Here is a 21,950-nt window from a genome sequence, read left to right on the forward strand (position 1 = left end):
TGTAGATATTCCCGGTGGACGGATTTATTGGTACCTCCACGGATCGGAACGTTTGAATATCTAATCCGAGTGGGCGTGGATGGGGTGGGGGGGGTGGGGGGGATGATCGCTACGGTGACGTCACAGGAAGTGGTGGGCCGTCTTCCGACGTCAAACCGACAGCGGCGGCGGCGGCGGCTCAGTGAGCGCTGGAACCCGCCGCTGGCCGGAGCTCCGAACCGGGGAATACACGCCTCCTGCTCGGATTAACAAACACCCCTTCCTCCGGTAGGTACGGCGGAGAGGTTCGTTACTGTGTGTGTGTGTGAGAATGCATGTGTGTGAGTGAGTGTATGCGTGTGTGTGTTTTTTTTCACCGGAGCCGCAGCTGCGGCGAACTTCGGTTACCCGATGCCGCGGTTCGTCCTCCTCCGCCGCGGATTACGCATGAAATTAATCCCGACTCTCGTAACGGAATTTCCGTTAATCCACGGGCATGAGAGAGTGCCGTGCGTGGACGTGCAGCTGTCAAAGTAACGAACCCCCGCATGCATGTTGCATGCATGCATGCACGCAATGCGTGTGCGTATGTTCACACACACACACACGCACGCACATTACTCCCGCGTGTCCGTCTGTGTATCTAAACGCGGATTAGATAATCCAGAGAGGCTCCGCATTGGTTACATAATGGTTAGATTTGGAAGTTCGTGGGCTGGACGGGGAGGGAAGATGAGGATGAGTGAGGAGGAGGAGGACGTGGAAAGGTGGTGATGAAGAGGTGGAGGAAAGACATGTACTCATTCACTTCATTCATTCATTCATTAATCGCCGCTAATGGTCATCTCAGATGACCCCTGGGTCACATGGACATCAACCCCTGTATTGAAAGGGAGAAACAAGTGATATTATCTTAGCAAAACTAACGCTGAAGCTCATGAAAATAGTAAACATTGGTGTATTATTACTATGATGATGATGATAATAATCCACATATTAGTAACAATACAAATAAATGTTGAGTCATGTAAAAATACCTCCTAGTTTTATTATTATTCGATTTTAGAATTACTAGTAGTCCTGTTATGATAGCACTACTAGTGCTAAAGCCAATAATAAATAACAAATATCAGTAGTAATTACTGACATGATGATATAATAATAATTTTAATATTAGAGTGGTCGTCTTTGGAGGCAAACATTCTTGGTTTGATTGCCGCAACTCCAAGCCTGCTGAAATGTTGTTGAGCAAGGCACTGAACGAGTGGCTTGCAACTGCTCATTGTTTGATCATGATGGGTTAAATTCAGAAGAAATAATTTCTTGCAAAGGGATAAATATATTATAATTAAAGAAAATAGTTTTTTAAAAGTTACAATGCTAATAAATGTAAATGAAAATAACTATGCTTTTTATTTTTGTTAGTTATAGAAGCTGTCGTGGTATTATGATAGCTAGATGCTAAAATCAATAAAATTAGGGAGAATATTAATAAATGTTACTGCTAATAGTAACTATTATTGTTTATCTTTATTATAATAGCAATGCTAATGCAAAAGCCAAGAATAATAAAACAAGTACATTATGATTTGTAAAAATAATAAAAGTAACATTACAACCATTCAATGCAATTCACAAATTAAAATACAATGGCTTTATTTTCTCCCAGTCGCCCATTTTTCTTCTTTTCCGTGCGGTACGTCGGTCCCCTCACCTCTATCAAACCGCCCGTAAAGAAAATATGGAACAATCAAGCAGTGGATCCTTTTTCAAACCCGATTGATCACCTCCAGCTAGGACCGGGTTCCTAGACTCAATAACTATCCTGGCACCAACGCGGCACTTCCCAAATGACCAATTACCTGCCTAATGGCGGTGCCGGAGCGTCCGGCGAGGGGAAACAAATCGATCACATAAGTATTGATCAGCTTGGCGATCAATACTTTGGTGCCAAAATCAGCCAGCCACTGACCCGATGTGCGTATGGCAGCACAGCAGCTAGCACGCCATGCTAGTTTTCACTTAGCCATCTTCCACTAGCAAGTAGCTGTCAATCAACTCTGAATGATGCCCGCTGTCCTGTGTGTGTGTGTGTGTGTGTGTGTGTGTGTGTGTGTGTGTGTGTGTGTGTGTGTGTGTGTGTGTGCGTACGTTCCTTGCTGAGCTTGGGGTCAAGTGCATGCACGGTGTTCCGCCATGTTGGGCCAGCCTGAAACAGACCTGTTTCCACCTTTCTGCTGCCTTTGTACTCCGCTCATCTATTATCAATTACTTTAAATGTGAAAGGAGATCTGTGTGTGTGGTGTGTGTGTGTGTGTGTGTGTGCGCGCGCGCACGCCCGCCTGCATGCCTATGTGTGTGTTTATGCCTATGTGCCTGGCTAGAGGAAAGTGGAGACGGTGTAGTTTCCATGTTTGTTTGAGCAAAACAAGCCGTAGGGCCACGGGATCTGCGCCCTGATTGGCTGCCTGTCTGCGGGGGGTGGGGCTTTGAGGACGGTAAATACAGGAAATGGTCTCAGGGGGTCGGAGGGGGGCTTCACTGTCAGTCCTGCAGAGGTGAACATGTAAGACCAGGACATGAGGGGAAAAAATAACAACATGACAAATACTGCAAAGTATATGGAAAACTGCAATATAGTGCATAGTCCGGCAACATGATCATCTGTAGCATTATATACTGCAATTTATATGCCATAACATAAGATGATGCGATGTAATACAAATCAACATTCACTTATTCTTTTCTTTGTTTGGTTATTGGCATATTTTCCAGCCCGTTGCTGTCGTGACTGGGTGCTTCAGGCGCCGAATTTCAGAAAAACAGAACACGGCATGTTATTTTCTTTTCCCTGATTGGTCAGGCCTGGCCCCCCTTCGGCTGGAAAGGCCACGGCAAGGTCACGGGATGTTTCACACGCACACCTGCACTCCCAATGTATGAAGGGCAGATGTTGGAAAACCCCGCCAGGGAATAAATGACCTTGTAATTAGCAGTTAATGGTTACAGAACAGGCCAAAATGAAAATGATAATAATAAATAAATATTCAGCAAAATGTATGCTTTCAATTGAGGAATGGCACGGTGCAAAATTTGATGATTTACTCACTTAAAAAAAAAAAAAAGGAAGATTTGAACATAGTCTTTGAAATGTAACAAAAAAAACTGTAATCAAATAAAAAATCAAAGTTCCTCCCCTGTCCTGGTCAAGAACCACACAGGATGTTTTTTTATGTTGTCGGGGAAACCCAGGATCGCAACCCCCCCCAGAGGTCACCAAGTGGGCTGGCGACCATTACTGACAGGATATTCCTTGACCTCCATGGGGCCGCCTTGAACGTCTGTGTCCGGGAACATCTCTGGACCAACGTGTTGTTTTGGATCCAGTGCGGACTTGGGAATATTGTTTCCACAATTATTGGTCTGATTTTACCTCCCTGGTACCTGGAAATGGTTTGGTCCAGTTCGGTGCTCGGACAAACTATGTGGTGCACCATTTAGCATGAGAGCTTCATAGCAAACCTTTGGAACGCCACCACTTCTGGACATAATGTTTTTTAGAACACCAATGTACATCTTGAAAATATCAACGTACATGAATAGCAGAACATATAGTATACAATTTAGAACATCGCGACTTACCCTGAGAGCATTGTAGCATCACAACAACTTGGTAACAAAACATTTGACATTCAGAACATCCTAACATCTATTTAGAACGTCATGACCTATATCTAGAACATTATAAAGTACATCTAGAACATTACATCATACATTTGGATCATCAAAACATAAATGCACCATGTAGAACATGGTGATGTACATGTACAACTTCACAATGTAGCTTTGGAACCTCACGTCCTATTAGAACATCACAACATGCCTTTAGAACGTCACAATGTACATCTCAAACATCTCGACACGCATGTAGAACATCTCAAGCTACCTCCAGAGTATCATAACATACCTTAAAAACATCACAGGTTACCTTTTGAACATCAAGACACATTTAGAACATCACATTGTACATGTAGAACATCATGAAGTACTTGTAGAACATCACTACCGACCTCTAAAAGCGCAGAGGCGGAGCTAAACGCAGCACATCATTTGAACCAGGAAGTAAACAGATGATTGGCGGTATATTGATAGCTTTGGACCTACTGTCATCACTCTCTCCATGAGTACTGTCAATTGCTTATTTGCTTTCTGACTCCCAAGATGCGTTGTGTTTAATTCTGTTTTATGCTCGTTTACCTTCAAGTGAACTGAGACCCGATATTGTGTACGTTCCAATGTTGTGAATGTTCTGCGCCCGAGTGGACTGGGACATACAGTTGTCAGGTGGTCAGTCTGCGTTTGCCGTCGTTGTCACCATGGTGATACTTGCGGGATCGTGTGGGAGGAATAGGTATCGGAACATCCCCTATTCATGAACCCATCAGGTTGTTGATACCAAGTTCCCCATTGAAGTCGATTCGCTAACCGGAAAGGATCTGAGGAATTATCCTTGAACTTAAGTTAAGTGCCTACTTAGCCCGTTAGCTCGACTTCAAGGCTCTAGACTCTTAAAAAAACGCCGGCGGCCCTGCAGGTGCAACGGTTATTTTTGTAACCCCGGGTAAAAATACCCCTGGTATTTTCCAGCGCTTCTTTCCGCTGCTTGGACCCGGGCCATTTGAAAAACGACCGCTGAAAACGGACGTCCCGAAGTTTCCGTGAAGTTCCCAAACTGCTGAGGTGATGAAAAACAAAGGAAACAGAGCTCTGTCTCACGGTCCTTGTCTGAGGACAGCACATTTATATCGCTCTGAAGAAGAAGTCAACGTCCAGCGACAGTGGGTTTTATGTTCTTGACTCGGTGTAGCCAAGCTGTAGAAGCTTCCTTTTTGAGCTACATGAAGAATGTCTGTAAAAAGCAGTGACAGTGATCGAAGTTATGACTTAGCGATAGCTTGTTAGCGTTAGAAATAAGGTGGTTGTTGGAATGAATTTTTTAGATGAGGTGCAAAGTCCTGCTGAGTTGGGTGGTGTGTTCAGGAACCAAGTCCGGAGAAGCTAGCCACTCTTGCTGTGTCTCTCTGATGTAGCATGCTAGGCTAACCTGGTTTCTCAGAGAGTAAAACTAACTTCTTCAAGACAAATCCCTTTTATTGGTGATGTATGGTTTCCCTGACAATAGGTGGGGATTTTGGCCACCACTATGATGACACATTAGCGTCTCTCATAGCTTGCCCAGCTAACCTACTCGTGGATAGGCAAACCTGGTAAAATTAGCTTCTTCAAGAAAAAGCCCTTTTTTGGTAACATTTCTGCGACAACAGAAGGGGACTTTTGCCATCACTATAATGATGCCCTATCATCTCCTGTTATCGCTTACTAAGCTAACTTGCCTGTGGATTTTCTGCAAGGTGGTGGAGTGCTAAAGCTAATAAATGCATCATGTAAGTTGGGAAGGAGGAAATGAGACAGTCCGAAACAGACCAATAAGTGCAGTGGAGACAGCAGCAGCATGCCAGACGGTCCTGAGATGGACAGTGCAGGAAGTCTCTGCGGGATGCAGATCACATCAACAACTGGCCGCAGCAAGATAAACACTGTCATTAGGGCCCAAAAACACAGCCCATTAACATGCACGCACACACACACACGTGCACAGAGCAGCCCAATTACATCCACATGCGGTGTCCGTCGGGGAAAAGCTCTCCTGACCCGCCCCCTAAACAACCACGGTGAGGCTACAGTTAGCATGCGCTTTCGTTCACTATGCTAAGCTAACAAGTGGGAGACAAAGTTTACAGCACGGCGTTCTGAGGTCTTTTTCTTCTAAATCACTTCGAGCCACACGGCCGCCTCCACCGTTGCTGCGGAAACGGCGAGGAGCACACGGAAACGCCAAGGAGCGCGCGGTGCGTCGGGGCCCCGGCTGTGGAGCTCGGGGAGGCTCAGGCGGCTCCTCGCTCACATCTGTCTGGGATTGCTTTAGGTCTCCACTTCAACCCTCCGCCCTCCAAACCCCTACCACCGCCACCTCCTCCTTCCCAACATCTGGTGTCGCCCCCGGCAACTCCAGCCTTGCATGAGCTACTCACGGTGAGACATTGGCACCCGACATGTTTTCCGTCTTTTATTTTATTTATCGTGCGTCCGCGGTCCACCTTCAGCCTCTGGGTGCCTCTTGCCTGCAAACCTCCTCTCACACGGGTCGACTAAGCCCTCCTCTCGTTGCCGCTCTCAGAAGATTGTAAATCCCAATTGATCGATGGAAGCCAATTACTTAAAGACTTGTGTGTGTGTGTTAAGTCAGATCCGGAACAGTTCAGAAACGTCGGACAGATCCGAACTCCGTGTGGGGTGGCCTTCTGCCTCGATCAGGAGAGTGGCTGGCGGGGACAGGGGTTAATGCGCGCACACTAATAATGACAGCGCTAACATGCTAATGGCTAAAATGACAGTTTTAAAATGAGTGAAATCGGCAAAATCAGTAGGAGATTATTCAGAAAAATTATCCAGAAAAATTTGATGTAAAATAAAAAAAAAAACATCAAGAGATTTTCAGAATATATGCGAAATGGTTGTAAAGTGACAGGGACGTTGCAGCAAAGAAATGTTTAACAGAAGGAATTAATTCATGGGCGGGCAAACTACGGCTCGCGGGCCACATCCGTACCGTTGGTCTTTACAATCCGGCCCGCCAAATATTGATACAGAATTCTTACTTGATGTGAATGATTGAATGATTGAATCAATGAATTTGGGAGCTCAAACAAGAGGTTATTTCATTTTTGGAGCTACTTGAGAATTCTCCTGGGCTGAATGACACAGATTTTCTCTGTGATTTAGCCTTTACTGCGGACATACTGACACACATGAATGAGCTGGATGTGAAGCTACAAGGGAAAAACTGTTTTGTGTGTGAAATGCAAGCAAACGTCAGAGCCTTCAAAACCAAGCTGTTTTTATTTTTTAAGCAAATGTCAGATGAGTCTGATATGTACTGTTAACAAATGTTTTTTTTTTTTTTTTAATATGTATTGTAACTTGTGCTGACCCAGCCCGTCCGTCAAATTTTAAGTCAATGCGGCCCCTGAGCCAAAAAATAGCCCACCCCTGAATTAATTCATGAAATTACTTCAAAGTTGTGCAAAAATCAAAACCAGGAAAACGTTTAAAAAGAAAATTGAAATAGGAGATAATTTTGAAAAACATTTCCTGGAGTCGGCGAGGAAATACAGAGATTAATGGGAGGAAAAAAAACAAACTCTCACAGGAATGGTTTCCTGCAGCAGTCCAGTGTGTGTGTGTCTGTGTGTATGCGCGTGTGTGTGTGCGCGCACTCCTGCCAGCAGTGCTAACGGTGGTAACCCCTCACCTGCCTCCGCTGGTCATGTGACCACAGCGCCTGGCGCCTTACATCCTGCAAAAGGCCAGCAGGATGTTTACTGACGGAGATCAGGAGGTGATTAGAAGGTCTGGAGGAGCCGGCTGGAGGAGGAGGTGATCAGAAGTGGTGAAGGATGAGGAAGTTGGTGGTGAAGATGGAGGCCTTTGGAAGGTGATGAGAGCTGAGGGAAGAGGTGGTCATGAGAAGGTCCGAAGGACGGTGGTGATTGGAGGAAAAGGTCGATTCCTCTTCCTCAAACTGACCTGCTGGACCTTCATGAAAAGGTCCAGAAGACGCCCCCTCACTTCCTGTTCCTGGAGAAGCCTGAGCTGGTGGCCAGAAAATTAAATTAAATCAAATTACAAAAAAAAAATCAAATGTAATGGAATAAAGAAAATTCAAAATGCAATTAAATCAAAATAATGATAAAGATAAAAACAAATAAAGTTAAATTAAAAACAAAGATAAAATACCTGTGATATTTAATCCCAGCAGGGATTATCTCTCCAGGTTGACTAGATCGTTTCAGCATTTTCATGTAATTTCCTTAAAATTCCAAGAGTCCCTCTTGTATATAAATATTTTTTAGATTTTTTTTTTTTTTCATGATGATGACAGAGTGATGTCAGAGTGAGGGATGAGAACCTCCTCAAGGCGGAGGTCCTCCTACGAGGAGGTCTTAGTTCAGGCAGATGGAATCCCATCTCTCCTCCTTGAAGGTACTGGTTACCGTCACCGCTATGCAGCCGGGGAATCTTGGCGCGCCGCAGGAGCACGAACAGCACTCCGCCCTCCTTCTCCCACCGGAGAACATACCACACATCTATTACACGGTTATTGCACATCTATTACATGGTTATTACAAATCTATTAAATGTTTATTACACATCTATTACGCATTTATAACGCGTTATCCTGCAGAGCGTTGGGTTTCAGGACCCGGGGGTGGAAATTCGACAGCCCTTGAAACGTTTGACCCTTCGTGATTATTTCCCCCACAAAAATAATATGATATGGACTGAGTTTGGGTTTAGATTTGTTTCTTCAGGTTTTGATGTTGTTTTTTGTTTCCTTTTTTTTATCTTGAAGGTTTTTTTTAATCCTCTTAATAAGAGGATAATATTTTGAGGCTGGTCATATTTTATTTTATTTGTGATGTTGAAGGCATTGATTTGAAAGTTCCTTGCATATTATATTTTATTGTTTAATTTAATTTTAATTCTGATGTTTGAGACTTTGATTTAAAAGGTCCTGGTGAATTTTATTTAGTTTTAATTTATTTTCATTCCAATGTTCACCACATTGATTTAAAAGCTCTTTGCAATTTTATTTTCATTTCATTTGATGTTCAAGCATTCATGCAAAGCCCCTTGCAAATTTTATTTTATTTTCATTCTCATGTTCAGAGCACTCATTCAAAAGCTCTGCCATTTTTTATAATTCTATTTTATGGTATTTTATTTCAGTTCTGATGATGAAGGCATTTTTTATGTCCTTGCATATTTTTTAAATTTTATTTAATTTTTTTTAATCATATGTAACAATTCTATTAATCTGATTGTTGCTCTGGATGGTCTCTGCATTTTTTTTTGGTTAGTTTTTTTCTTTTTGAGTACATCTGTGAGTACATCTCACGATGACCGATCTTGCGTTTCCGTGGTCACGATACAGTTGCATGTCTGAAACGTCGGCGCCTCAGCTCCGCTGGCTAGCGCACGCTAACCCCTCCCACAACCGCGGTGATGGCGAATCACATCCTCGGCGGCGGCGGTGTGAATCCAAACGGGGGCGGGGGGATGTTCCTAGCAGGGGAAAAATAAAAAAGGAGGTTCCGACATCTGGAGTTTGTTGGCGGCGGCGGCGGCAACGCAGATTCTCCTTTTGTGTCGGCACGATAATGGATGTCAGGCCGCTGCTGCCAAGAAACAGCTGGGGATTCTGGCACCCAGACGCACCCGGGTTCACACTCGTGTGTGTGTGTTGGTGTGTGCGTGGGTGTGCGTGACAAAGATGGAGCAGCTGATCTTCTCCTTCTTCTTCGTCTTCTCGTCCGCTGGCTGTTTCTCATTTGCACATGTGCATAATGTTTTACAATCCCACTTTCAGTAAGCCCCGCCCCCTCCCTGCCCCAGCGGGGCGAAGTAAACCCTCCGACCCGTCTGACAGGTCCAACACACGGTTTGATTCACAACTGTTCACTGCATTGGCTGCTTTTTTTTTTTTTTTCATTTATGATTGTAACACTCCATTAGCCGATTGTTGAGATTTTTTTCTCAATTTTTTTTTTTTTAATTTCTGATTTTTGCACATCAACGCTAATTTGTTTTTCCTGTTTGTTAATTATCTAAATCTGTATCTTAATTATCTACCTTTTTTTTCCTCTGATTTTTCCTTTTTTTGTGTGTGTGCTTGTTTATGATTTTAACAAACCAGTCACCAATTTGTGAGATTTCTTTTCTAATTTTTTTTTGTTAATTATTGAGATTTATGATATTTGAATAAATCAATCACCTTTTCTTCTCAATTGTTTTTTCCTCCGATTTTTGTAGTTGCTTTTTGAGGATTTATTTATGCATTTCGGTTATTTTCCCATTTTTTATTTTATTTTTTTATTTTCTAAAAAAATGTTGATATTTTTTGATATTTAAGGCTGATTAAGACAGAGACTTGGAAGGTCCTCGCAATTCTTTTATTTTATTTCTGATGTTTAAGGGCATTGGTTTTAAAGTCCCTCACAGATTGTATTTTTTTTAATTTATTTTGATTATTTGGGGGAATTATTCGCTCGTCTCATCAGGGTTTTAGAGGTGAGGTTGTTTGTAGTTTCAGGGCCGACTTGTAAAGCTACAAAAATGGAGCCTATTGAAAGCTCAACTTCCTGTCGCGGTGAAAAGAAACTGGCCGTTCTTCTCCTCCTCTTCCTCCAACTTCACGTTCGTCATTCGCTTCCAACCTCTGAGATTGTGTTCTCCGTCGCTCCCCAGATCCTCGGCGTCGCGATGGCAACGGCACAGAGGCTGGACGGCGCTGGTCACGGCGGGGTCGTGACCCTCCTGCTGCTCAGCTGTCTGACCAAGGTGATGCTCAGCTCCAAAGATCTCCGAACTTCGTTGCAAAATCCAGATCGGGGGGTGAGAGGGTGAACGGTTGGATGTCTCTATGTGACGGGAATGAGAGGGTGAATGGTTGCATGGCAACATGAAGCAAGGAGTGAATGACTCATTGTATGCATATCTGAGAGGGTGAAAGAATGAGTGAATGGTCATTTGTTTACATAAATGAGTAGTTGTATATCTATGTAACCAGTGAATGAATGTCTTTATGGTGTGAGTGAGTGAACAGTTGTATGTGTGTATGAAACATGAATGAGTGAAGGATTCCTTGTATGCATATAAGGGGGTGAGTGAGTGAGTGAATGGTTATTTGTTTATATGAATTGTGAATGAGTGAGTGAGTACTTGTGAATCTATGTAACCAGTGAATGAATGTTTATATGATGTGATGGAATGAGTGATCAGTTGTATGTCTATATGAGATAGTCAATGTTTATAAGTGTATATAATGTGTGAATGAGTGAATGGAGGGTTATTTGTCTGTATGACGCATGACTGAGTGACTGGCTTATTATTTGTATATAAAAGCATGAATGAGCGAGTAAACGGTTGTATGCCTCTATATGAGCGATGAATGAGAGGGAGAATGGTTGTATGTCTTTACAAGCATCCCTGTGATTGGTTGAGGGTGATTCCTGCGTCTCACCCAATCACAGCAGTGATGTGCTTTACCCTCCTGCAACCCTGAGTGCAGGACTAGTGGTGTCGATAACAAATGAATGAATGAATAAATGCCGACCAATGACCATCTGGAAAGGACACGAAGCCTGGAGGGCCCTCTTGAGGTGTCTGGAAATGTAACGTAAAACAGAAGAACTGCAGGCGTGAAAAGATTGGGAAAATTAAAAAAAAAAAAAAAAAAAAAAAGAAATGATGTGGTAAAATCTGGATGTCCAACAGTGTGTAAAATCATATGGACTACTGCTTTTCTAATGTCTTCAATTGTAAAACACCGGAGGACATCCGATCCGTAGCCGGCTTCTTTCCCTCCGACGATCCCAAAAAGGGGAAAAAAAAAGGAAAGTGGATTTTTTTTTCCTCCAGGTCAGTATTAACTCTGGAGAAGGAGAGACGAAACATCTGGCTCGTCCCCTCCCACCCTGCCGTTATTATTCAAACATGGCCGCCTCTCTCTTTAATACAGACTCAAATGACGTGGATCACTCCCGCATGTTTTTCGTGAAAAAACAGGCGGATTTCAAGAGGGCAGCAGCTGTCTGTGACGGTAGATACCCCCACCCCCACCCAGTTGCTATGGCAACAGCATGTCTTTTTTTGCTGTGCACGAACAAGCACCTTTGTTCAAGCACCACTTATCCCGAATTCAGGTTGAACACTTTGACAGGAGAGGCGAAGAAAACGGTAGAACGAGAACCTCGGGTGTTCCGTCGTAGCAACCGGAACTTTATTTCATCGCAATCACCCCCCCAGATGTTCGTGGCCGCCAGTCTGGAGGTGAACGAGACGCAGCCGCAGCATCCAACCAACGTCTACCATGACATCGGGATCACCAGGACCAAGATCGTCACGGCCCAGTTCGAGTGCTACCAGAAGATCATGAAGGACACTGTTGGCAGCAGGCAAGGTACGACGGTACCGTTCCAATGTTCATGTTGTACATATCCAGAAAGGATTTTGGAAGCAATCATAGAATTCTCCCGTAGAAGCCAAGGAGGCCATTGTTCTGGGATATTGTCCTAAGTTCTCAGTTTGAAGAACCAAAGCCTGGATGTGCTCACCTGGTGTTCTGCTTCTAGAGCCCATGTGTAACCGGACCTGGGATGGCTGGCTGTGCTGGGACGACACCAAGGCCGGCGTCACGTCCGAGCAGTACTGCCCCGACTACTTCCAGGACTTCGACCCCTTGGGTGAGACTCACCAATCGTCCAGGGGTTCCACTTCAGAGATCACGTAGATCTGTTCCAGCATGATTGTACTCGACTGGGTTCTTTCTTGGTGTCCATCAGGGTATTTGGTACCCGCTGCTCTTGTACCCCCTGTTCTGTTTGGGTTCCAAGTGAGCCAAGCCGATGCTAAAAAGTTGTCCCGAGAGTCTTCTTTGAGGGCGCTACGTGTTTGCATTGTTGCTTGCATGTTGCCGTCTTTGGCTCTTCCCTTGTGACAAGAAGCCACAGAGGCGGCAGCAAGTCCACCATGGCCTCTGCATCCTCTATTTTGTGTCGTGGCAGACCGGCACCGCTGTGCTATAACGTGTTCGCCCTTACCGAAGAGGTTAAGAACACCATCCAAACCCCATGGAGTCCAGTCATGCTGGAGCTGTGGAACGGAAAAGCACCATGAGACTTTGTGGATCACTGGTGTCGTACTACTAGAGCAGCACATGGGAACACCAGAGTTGGTGTGGGCTACGAGGTGAAGCGTACAACTAGCATTAGTTAAGATTTCTTAATGACCTCAAAGCAAATGTCAGGAACATCGGATCCAGAGCAGCTGTGATAGATCTTAGCTTATGTCTTAGCGTCCTCTTCCTGCTGCAGACCCTTCGACAGCCTTCTGGGGACCCCTGGACTGTTGCTCTTGCAAACGACGACAGAGCTCCTCGGTTGTTTTGGGGAAAAATTCACCATGGTGACCTCGACATTAGCTTAAGAGGCTAAAACAATCGACCTTTTAAGGCTTTTATCTTCCCCTCGTGATGAAGCAACAGAGGCGCCAAGGCATTTTTACCGTAAAATCCTCCTTAATCTCAGAGAGCCAGCAGCCGGTAATTGGACCCAATGGCCTGATGACTGACCCGCCGCTAATGTCCCACTAATAGATTTATAACCTGATTTCCCCCCAGCGCTGCTTCCTCGCAGGTTTTTTTTTTGCGGAGTTTAATTTTCCATGAAACATTTTGTGTCTCAATCGGCCCCTGGGTGGATTTCAGGGCTTTGATTGGCTCATTTGAGTCACATGTTCAGTTCATTTTTACGGCCACACGGCGAAACTCTTTCCAACTGAACTGCACTGAAATGCCTTACATAAATTTAGAACTTCAGAACATTCATTTGGATCATTGCATCGTTGATCCAGAACATCCAAACAAACATTTAGAACATCACATCATATATGTAGAACATCACAACGTATACTTGGAAGGTACACTTGGAAAGTAACAGTGTACTTTTAGAACATCACGACATACCTTTAGAACATCAATACATACCTCCAGAGCATCAGAATGTTCTCCGGCACTGATCAACGAAGCTAACTCCATTCATCCTGAAAAGACGGTTTTCGGTTTTCTGTAAGGCGGACGAATTCGGATGGCAGTCTGATCAGATCTGGACTCGAGAGCAGAGGCAGAGCCAAACGCAATTTATCATGGGAACAAGGCAGTAAACAAACGCCTCCCCTCATTGTGCGAGATGGCAAGAGTCGGGGCTACCTTCCTCTTTCAGGCCAATAGACCGACTGTTCACTTCTTCCTTGTCTTCTTCTCCTGTGCTTATTGCCAATCCGTCCGGGGGACCACGTGATACCGCTCGGACAGTTTGATCCGTTTTGGCTTCTTCACACTGCTCGAGTACTAGCGGCGGATTGTACGACGCGCGGACATCCGATGTCACGGCGTGAGTCAGCTGACATGTTTTCCACCTTCCCTTGCCATCAGAGATCGTGACCAAGATATGCACCGACAGTGGCCACTGGTTCCTGCACCCGGACACCAACCGGACCTGGACCAACTTCACCCGCTGCAACGAGCATACCAACGAAGGCCGCATGGTGGGTCCGTTGGCTGTTAGCAAGTTAGCAATTTGCATTCTGAGCTAACCTGTCCTTTGTCTCCCTGGCTCTAGACGGCCATGAACCTCTTCTACCTGGCCCTCATCGGACACGGGCTCTCGCTGACCTCCCTCTTCATCTCGCTCGCCATTTTCTTCCACTTCAAGTGCGTGAGTTTTGCGTCTGTTGCCAGGACAGCTGTGTGGACACCGCCGTGACCTTCCCTTCCTCACCCTCCACAGGAGTTTGAGCTGCCAGAGGATCACGCTCCACAAGAACCTCTTCTTCTCCTTCGTCCTCAACTCCATCATCACCATCATCTGGCTGACCGCTGTGGCCAGCAATCAGGAGCTTGTGCAGAGGAACCCGGTGGGAACCTTTCCGAAAATATCCGGAGGCGCATCAGTGCCAAGCCATGTTTTTCACATCTAAAAAAATGACAGCATGCAGACCGAGCATTCTTCCAAAAAAAGTAGAATTACCAATTTAGTACACAATTGGCGGAGATCTCCAAACTGCCGGCTAACATCTTAGGATCCCTACTATCAAGCCCTGTGACGCCCCCCTGTGTTCCGCAGACAAGCTGCAAGGTGTCGCTCTTCATCCACCTCTACCTGTTTGGCTGCAACTACTTCTGGATGCTCTGCGAGGGCATTTACCTGCACACGCTCATCGTGGTGGCCGTCTTTGCCGAGAAGCAGCACCTGATGTGGTACTACCTCCTTGGCTGGGGTACGTGGGCCAAGGGTGCGCCAGCTGATGGTGAACGAGGCCGTGATACTGAGCTTGTCTTCTTCTTCACAGGTTTCCCGCTCATCCCCACCTCCATTCACGCCATTGCGAGGAGCTACTACTACAATGACAAGTAACGGCCCTTTTACGCAGCTTTGATTCAACTGGGTTCTCTCTGGGTGTCCCTCAGGGAAAGTGCCCGGTACCTTCTCCTTTTGTGATACCCGCTCTTGTGGTAGCCGAGCAGATACTAAACCAACAGGCTGCCGGCTGCTGATTGGTCAGAGAATGTTGTAGCTGAGCACGGCGCTTGACTTGAGAATTCGAACATACCCTCAAGGCCGGCATGTTAGCATGTTCCCCTGAGCCTTCTGTGGGTCTTCTCTTGCCACAAACAGCAGGTCCTTCATCATCCTCCATTGTTTGCGCACTTAGTGTGATAAAACCACCCCACAACTTGGCGCCACCGTGCTACATTAGCCCCGCCAAATTTAAGTGGTGCCATGAATTAGCGGGACACCACCCAAACTGAAAGTTGTGCTGGAACCACAGGATGGAAAAGACTCCATGGTCGAGTCGAGTAGGACTCGAGTGGTACAGAATTGATATGGACTACTTCCTGGGGTGCCACTTGGCCATGCTTGCTAGCGGACACATAGCGCTGATGCTGCTTCCCCATTTAACCCTGCGGTACATTCCAGCTCAGTGGCCTTCTGCCTCGACCAGGAGAGCAAGATAGAAAGCATCCGAGTGACACAAAGGGGGGAGGAGTGCTGGGAGGGACAGGCATTGATACTAATAGTCAAGCCGCTTGACTAACACTAAAATCTCCAGTTTTGACCCTGAGAGTGGGCTAAAGGAACCCTAGCCTAGCCACACAATGGACATCCTGTCACGCAGCGCTCCGCTAACTCTGATGTCTCTCTCCGGCCCTCCAGCTGCTGGATCAGCTCCAAGACGTCGCTCCTCTACATCATCCACGGGCCCATCTGCGCCGCCCTCCTGGTGAGATCCTGCCCTTCCCGTGTCCTCGTAGCTTCAAGTAAAATTGTAGCCAGGTATTTTGTTAGCCAGCTAACATTTTCCATGAAACCTGACACTCATGGCACTGTAAAATGTTGTGGTGCACCATGATTTTTTTTTTTTTTTTTACTGTGACGTCCCCAAATGAGGACGCTCAATCTGATGCGGTCACAGAGAAAGGGTTCCCAGAGGACAGTCAGGCCACCCGCAACTCCTGGCTATGTCAGCCTTGCGGAATTCATGGCTCCGGTGTGTTCACTGACCCGTCTGACTGGAGCACAGATGGAGAAAAAAAAAATTGTTTCTCTGAGAACCAAGTGCTAATTTAGAAACAACCTTCTGACTCTTTCCCACAGAGGGAAGGGCTCCCAGCCATTTTAGGACTCAATGTTGCTTTTCTAATTTAAGTTTGCTTTTTCTTCCTGCGAACACCCCCCAACCTCCTTCCCAGGTCAACCTCTTCTTCCTGCTAAACATCGTACGTGTCCTCATCACCAAGCTGAAGGTGACCCACCAGGCTGAGTCCAGCCTCTACATGAAGGCGGTGCGCGCCACTCTCATCCTGGTGCCGCTGCTGGGCATCCAGTTTGTCCTGCTTCCCTACAAGCCCGAGGGCCGGGTCTCCTCCGAGATCTACGACTACATCATGCACATCCTGATGAACTACCAGGTAACTGCCTCAGACCTTAGCTCAACACTTGTGAATGGAGTTCAGCCTAGGGAGAACAGAACTCCATTTGAAAAATGGGCAATTTTACACTTTTCTGCATGCCGTTTAGCGTCCGAATGTGACAGAGTGGGGGGAATTGTTTCGTCAGAATCACCGTCAGGAAGTCTTCCATTCAGCAGCATTTTTACCCATTTATTAGAACTATCAGTTAACCACCTTCGACCTTAAATGGACACTTCTGAATTGGAGTTCAGCCTAGGGAGAGGAAGAATTCCATTTGAAAAACAGACGATTTTGCACTACTTTCATGCCATGCAGTGTCGGAATATGACAGAGTTGGATGAATTGTTTCTTCAATAGGCAGTCACAGTGTCCTTAATTCAGCACCATTTTCACCCATTTATTAGATATCAAAAAACCACCCAAAGAGTTTTTATTTTTAAATTATTTTCTTCTGGCCTCAAGTATTCCCAGGCCGCTCCAGATCTCTTGGCGGTGTCCTCCGGCCAGAGCGGCTGTGTGCTGTGCGCCACGATATTGTTCCCTGGGGGAATTTGTTCCCCCACGGTCGGGATCATTTATTATGAAACCGGGGCGCTTTTTTTCTGTCGGGCGTCGTCGTCGTATTGGTTTGATAGAGGGGAAAAGAAAGGCCTAACATTCCTCCTGGTGCCTCTGCAGGATTGTTTATGTCAGAGGGTTGTTGGGGGGGGGGAGCAGGAAGAAAGGCGTGAATTATCTGAGCGAGGAGACGCAGGAATGGGGCCAGCTGTCGGCCAGTTATCTGATCGTCCTGGGCAGGAAGTTGCCGAGGACGCCTCAGCTGCCGCGGGGTCTGGGGCTAATGGAGGGGCGTCCTGAGGGACCATCCTGACCTTTGCTGCAGTGGCTTTCTGGAATCAAATAAATAACTTAACGGGTTGTGTAAAGAAGGGCAACGTGAAATATCTGACCAATACTAATGGTAACTAATGGTAAATGCAGCTTTAATTTAGTTACAACACACTGTTCACTTGTTGTTATATACTCTGAACTCTTTATAACTCTTAAAAATTGCTGATTTATTACTAATTTTCATTAAAAACAAACAAAAGTCCTGTCTTGTAATATGCTCTGATAGTTTAAAAAAAATCATGAAGGAATAATCTGGAAGATCTGAATAAGGAAAAAATTAGATCAAAGTAAAAATGTCAGGAAATGGCTTAAAAATTAAATATAAAAACATCAGATCTAAAAAAAAAATGCCAAAATTGAGCAGCAAATTGCATTTAAAATAAAAAAGAAATGACTAAAATAAAAGTAAATGCTGCAGCCAAGGAAAAGATATATATATACATATCTTTTATATATATTTTATTCATACTTGAGCAAATATATAATTTATTCTGCTTCTCCTGTGCTGCAGGGTCTGCTGGTGGCCACCATCTTCTGCTTCTTCAACGGGGAGGTAGGACACTGTCTGGGTTTAAAACTAAGTCACACACACACACAAACAAACACACACACGCACGCACACACACATACACACACACACACACACACACACACACACACGCACACGGTGACTTCCTGTTGCCTCCTGATCAGGAAAGCTGGGGTCCGGATGTTTTTCCTGGACGTCATTTCTGCACTGCTAGCAGCCGACTCACCGCTGTTGGTAATTCAGGTGTTCGTTTTAAGGACCGTGTTTTTTTCGGCTCTCACCCGGAGTGCGTTACGAAACCTCTGAATCATCTCCTCATGTGGCGACCCACGCTTGCAGGTTCCTGCGGAGAGGAACGCAAATAGAACGTGTCGGCGGCTGGAAAACAGGTGGCATTCAAAGCATGAGGGGATAAAATCTCAAATGCAGGATCCTGAAACCAAACCAGAGCCAGCCTTTGTGCATCTGTGAATAAATTTTGCATCCTGGAAAAGCTGGAAAACGACGGAAGGATTTTCCAGTCATGGAAAATGTGTGGAAAATGAGAAACAAAAAGGCCCGTGTCCTGGAAAACCTTAAATTGTCCTGGAATATTCTGGGTGGAGAACAGACAGCCAATTGCTGTTCTCCTTCTTGGCCGCAGCCAATCATCTGCCTCCATTTCATCCACAACCAGTCATCTGCCTCCATCTTACTCACAGCTGATCATCTGCCTACATTTATCCAGCAGCCAATCATCTGCTCGCATGTCGCCGACAGCAATCTTCTGCCTCCATGTCGCTGTCAGCCAATCATCTGCTTCCATCTAACCCTCAGCCAATCATCTCCTTCCATCTAACCCTCAGCCAATCATCTGCCTCCATTTCATCCCCAACCAGTCATCTGCCTCCATCTAGCCCTCAGCCAATCATCTCCTTCCATCTAACCCTCAGCCAATCATCTGCCTCCATCTAACACTCAGCCAATCATCTGCCTCCATCTTACCCTCAGCCAATCACCAGCCTCGGTCTGACCCTCTCACACCAACTGGCGTAGTGGTTAGAAGAAGAGAAGGCATTGGAAGGATTAGCTTCTTTCCAACGACAAACATCTGTGGCTAACATCTCCTAAGTGAGAGGAGCGACCTCTAAATAAGACCTGCTGGCAGTTCTTTTAACAGTAATGGTACCATAGAATGAATGATATCAACACAGCTAAATTAGCATCGCAACAGCCAAGCGGCTATTTTACACATTTACACAAAGAAGCATCGAAAAATTCTGCGTAAATGTTCAAAAGTTGCAGGGTACAGCTGTAGAAAAAAAACCATTCTGCTGTCAAGGAACATGGATGCAGCCCTTCATGTGCTCCGTGATGGTGTTTTGAGGATTAATAGCAGGAATAAATAGTGATAAATTAGGATAAAAATGTTGTGATAAACATGTCTGTGCTTCTCGAAACAACCGATCTTCTGAATTCCCAGGCTTGGGATTAGGTCTTTCATGATCTTCCTGTATGCTTATTGAGCGTTTAGCTTAATTTTGGAAAGGAATTTACCAAGACATTGAAAATCAAGTGAAACTATAAACTTTTTTTTTTGGTGAAGAAATATGAACCTTCTGGATGTCCTACAAGTGCATTTGATGACATAGGTCGGCTAATAGTTACCATAGGTTGTGCTAAGCTAACTAGGAAGATGTCTGTCAGCCGATCTCTGAAGACCCTTGGAACCCTGAATCCACATATATTACATTTTTTTATTCTTGCAAATCTGACAGAATCTGCAAAGAATTAAATGGTTTCGGCATATAGTTGAGACCCTGTCCCCCTGGTTCAGGTCCAGGCCGTTCTACGGAGGCACTGGAACCAGCACAACATCCAGTTCGGCAGCAGCACTGGGAACCACTCGGACGCCCTGCGCTCCGCGTCTTACACAGCCTCCTCCATCACCGAGGTCCAGGGCTGCTACAGCATCGACGGCCACAGCGAGCACATGAACGGCAAGGGCTGCCAGGATGCCGATGCCTGCCTCTTCAAGTCAGACAGCCCCTTCGCCTAGAGCGCCGCCAGGACCGCTCTCCGACGGGGGAGGGACTTTTTACCCTTTTATTCTCGTAGGTTTCACCTAGGGACTCTGACACGCACCTGAAGGAACGGCCCTGTTGCCCCTCCCCCGCCCTCCCCACGAGGCGAGCGCTCCGACAGCCGCCGGGACCCAAACATGTACTCCCGCGCCAGCGTCGGAGGTTGGACCCTGTTGGGTTTTTATCCAAAAAACAACAACAATGGAAACCACAGCTTTCACTTTTACTTTCACTTTCACTTTTACCTCCTCTTCGCACTTGTGTGTTGCCAAATCAAAAAGTTCCTGCCTCGTTCTCATTTTATTTAGTCCCCCATCAGATTAAACACCTCACAGGTGCATTATATATATATATATATATATATATATATAAAACATGTTAATTTATCTGATTGTATTCTTGTTGATAAATTACTAGACTACCATACTCTGACAAAAGGGTTGAACTCTGTTGCGACCAGCAAGACATTTTCAAGACCTCCTCCTCCCATGTTCTCTGTGCTCTCCTGCCTGAGGTTCTCAAAATGAAAACAAACAATAATTGTCCATGGATGTTAAAGGGAGGGTTCGTGGTTGGATGATCAACAGCTGACTCCGTGATTGACAGCTGACTCCGCCTCTTGCTCCGATGGCAGCTGGCAGTGGCTCCGCCCCCACGAGGAGGATGGGCTGTATGATGGATCACGATGGAGTAGATCTGCCCTGCCACACTTAACAAGATGATGGTTTTGTTTTGGTAAATAATCCAAACTTAGCGGTTTCACACTGAAATAATACCCATTATATTTTTATATGTAAAAGTGTGTACTTTTTGGGTTAGGTGTTTAATTTCTACTGCATTTGAAAGTATTTTTTGGAGATGTACTTCATGTGTTCATTTTTTTCTTTGTTTTTTTTTTTTTGTAAACTTGGTCATTTTTCTTCTTCTCCCAGAAGTCACAGCTCGATGCTCATCGGTATCTCTTATTTAGTTCACAGATGATGCTTTTTATTTTTTATTTTTTTTATTTTTACTCTCATTTTTATTTGTATTTCCTTCTATCACACCAAAAGTGAACATTAAGTCATTAAGCAATGTCATAGGCTAATGACCAATTTATTAGGCACACCTTCTTCTAAAGCTAGAATCATGATATCTTCATGTTTGTTTATTTTTTTTGTCATTTTATCAATTTGGCTAAATCAGGAAACAATAAAATATACAAACAAATACACAAATTCTTAATATTTTTATGGTTATATATTCTTAACCATGTATAACACAAAATAAAACAAGCAATTGTATAATTAATGATCATTTCAATTATTGCTGGAAAAGTAAGTTTTTAATCAGATGATGAAGCTGGTTAATAAAAACAGGAATGTTAATATTTTATTTCATGATATATAAATCGGTGAATCCCTAGCAAACACTTCCAAAATAAAAACAACAGCCCTTTAAATATGAAAATAAAGACATGGAAATGAACCTTTTTGTGACTTTATCATCAGAACCCACTCTATTTTATTTCCAGATTTATGAAGTCATGGGCCAGGACCGGATTGGCTCAGAGCTTCGTTCATTATCCGTGAACATCGTCCTTTGTGTGCATTTTATTTGGGAAAAAAAACGGACAACAGGAGGGAGGCTCTTAAACGCTAAAAGGAACCCTCATTCCTTTGGTGATACAGTATTATTGTCCTTCTGCTAAGGAAGCACCTTTAAATACTTACTTTTTGTTTGTTGTTGGTTTGTGTCGTACGCAGCGTATCTATGTTGTTTTTATTTACATTTTTTTGTCATGTATCAATCATTTATGAAACTGTGTGTATGTGTGTTTCTACTGATCCCTCGT

The 21,950-nt window shown here is 44.8% G+C and overlaps 1 protein-coding gene across 1 annotated transcript; it reads left to right on the forward strand.

Moving 5' to 3' along the window:
- Nucleotides 1–115: 115 nt before the first annotated feature.
- On the forward strand, nt 116–21,583 carry calcrla (calcitonin receptor-like a). The gene is made up of 13 exons (XM_086145409.1): nt 116–267; nt 10,348–10,440; nt 11,908–12,061; nt 12,234–12,344; nt 14,093–14,205; nt 14,280–14,371; nt 14,448–14,574; nt 14,784–14,937; nt 15,010–15,070; nt 15,876–15,942; nt 16,412–16,630; nt 18,036–18,077; nt 19,870–21,583. Exons 2-13 carry the CDS (start codon nt 10,363–10,365, stop codon nt 20,089–20,091), a joined length of 1,440 nt encoding a protein of 479 aa, XP_086001535.1. The 5' UTR covers nt 116–267; nt 10,348–10,362; the 3' UTR covers nt 20,092–21,583.
- The last annotated feature ends 367 nt before the right edge of the window (nt 21,584–21,950 follow it).

The sequence above is a fragment of the Fistularia commersonii genome, chromosome 4 (genome assembly GCF_037954325.1).
Source record: "Fistularia commersonii isolate RoL2024-O1a breed Wild chromosome 4, RoL_Fcom_v1.0, whole genome shotgun sequence".
Taxonomy (NCBI): Eukaryota; Metazoa; Chordata; class Actinopteri; order Syngnathiformes; family Fistulariidae; genus Fistularia; species Fistularia commersonii.

Bases quoted from the DNA above. Each gene is read 5' to 3' on its own strand.
- calcrla (XM_086145409.1), top strand. From the start codon at position 10,363: ATGGCAACGGCACAGAGGCTGGACGGCGCTGGTCACGGCGGGGTCGTG. The intron at 12,345-14,092 runs GTGAGACTCACC...CCTTGCCATCAG, and splicing joins CCAGGACTTCGACCCCTTGG to AGATCGTGACCAAGATATGC. The intron at 14,938-15,009 runs GTACGTGGGCCA...TCTTCTTCACAG, and splicing joins GTACTACCTCCTTGGCTGGG to GTTTCCCGCTCATCCCCACC.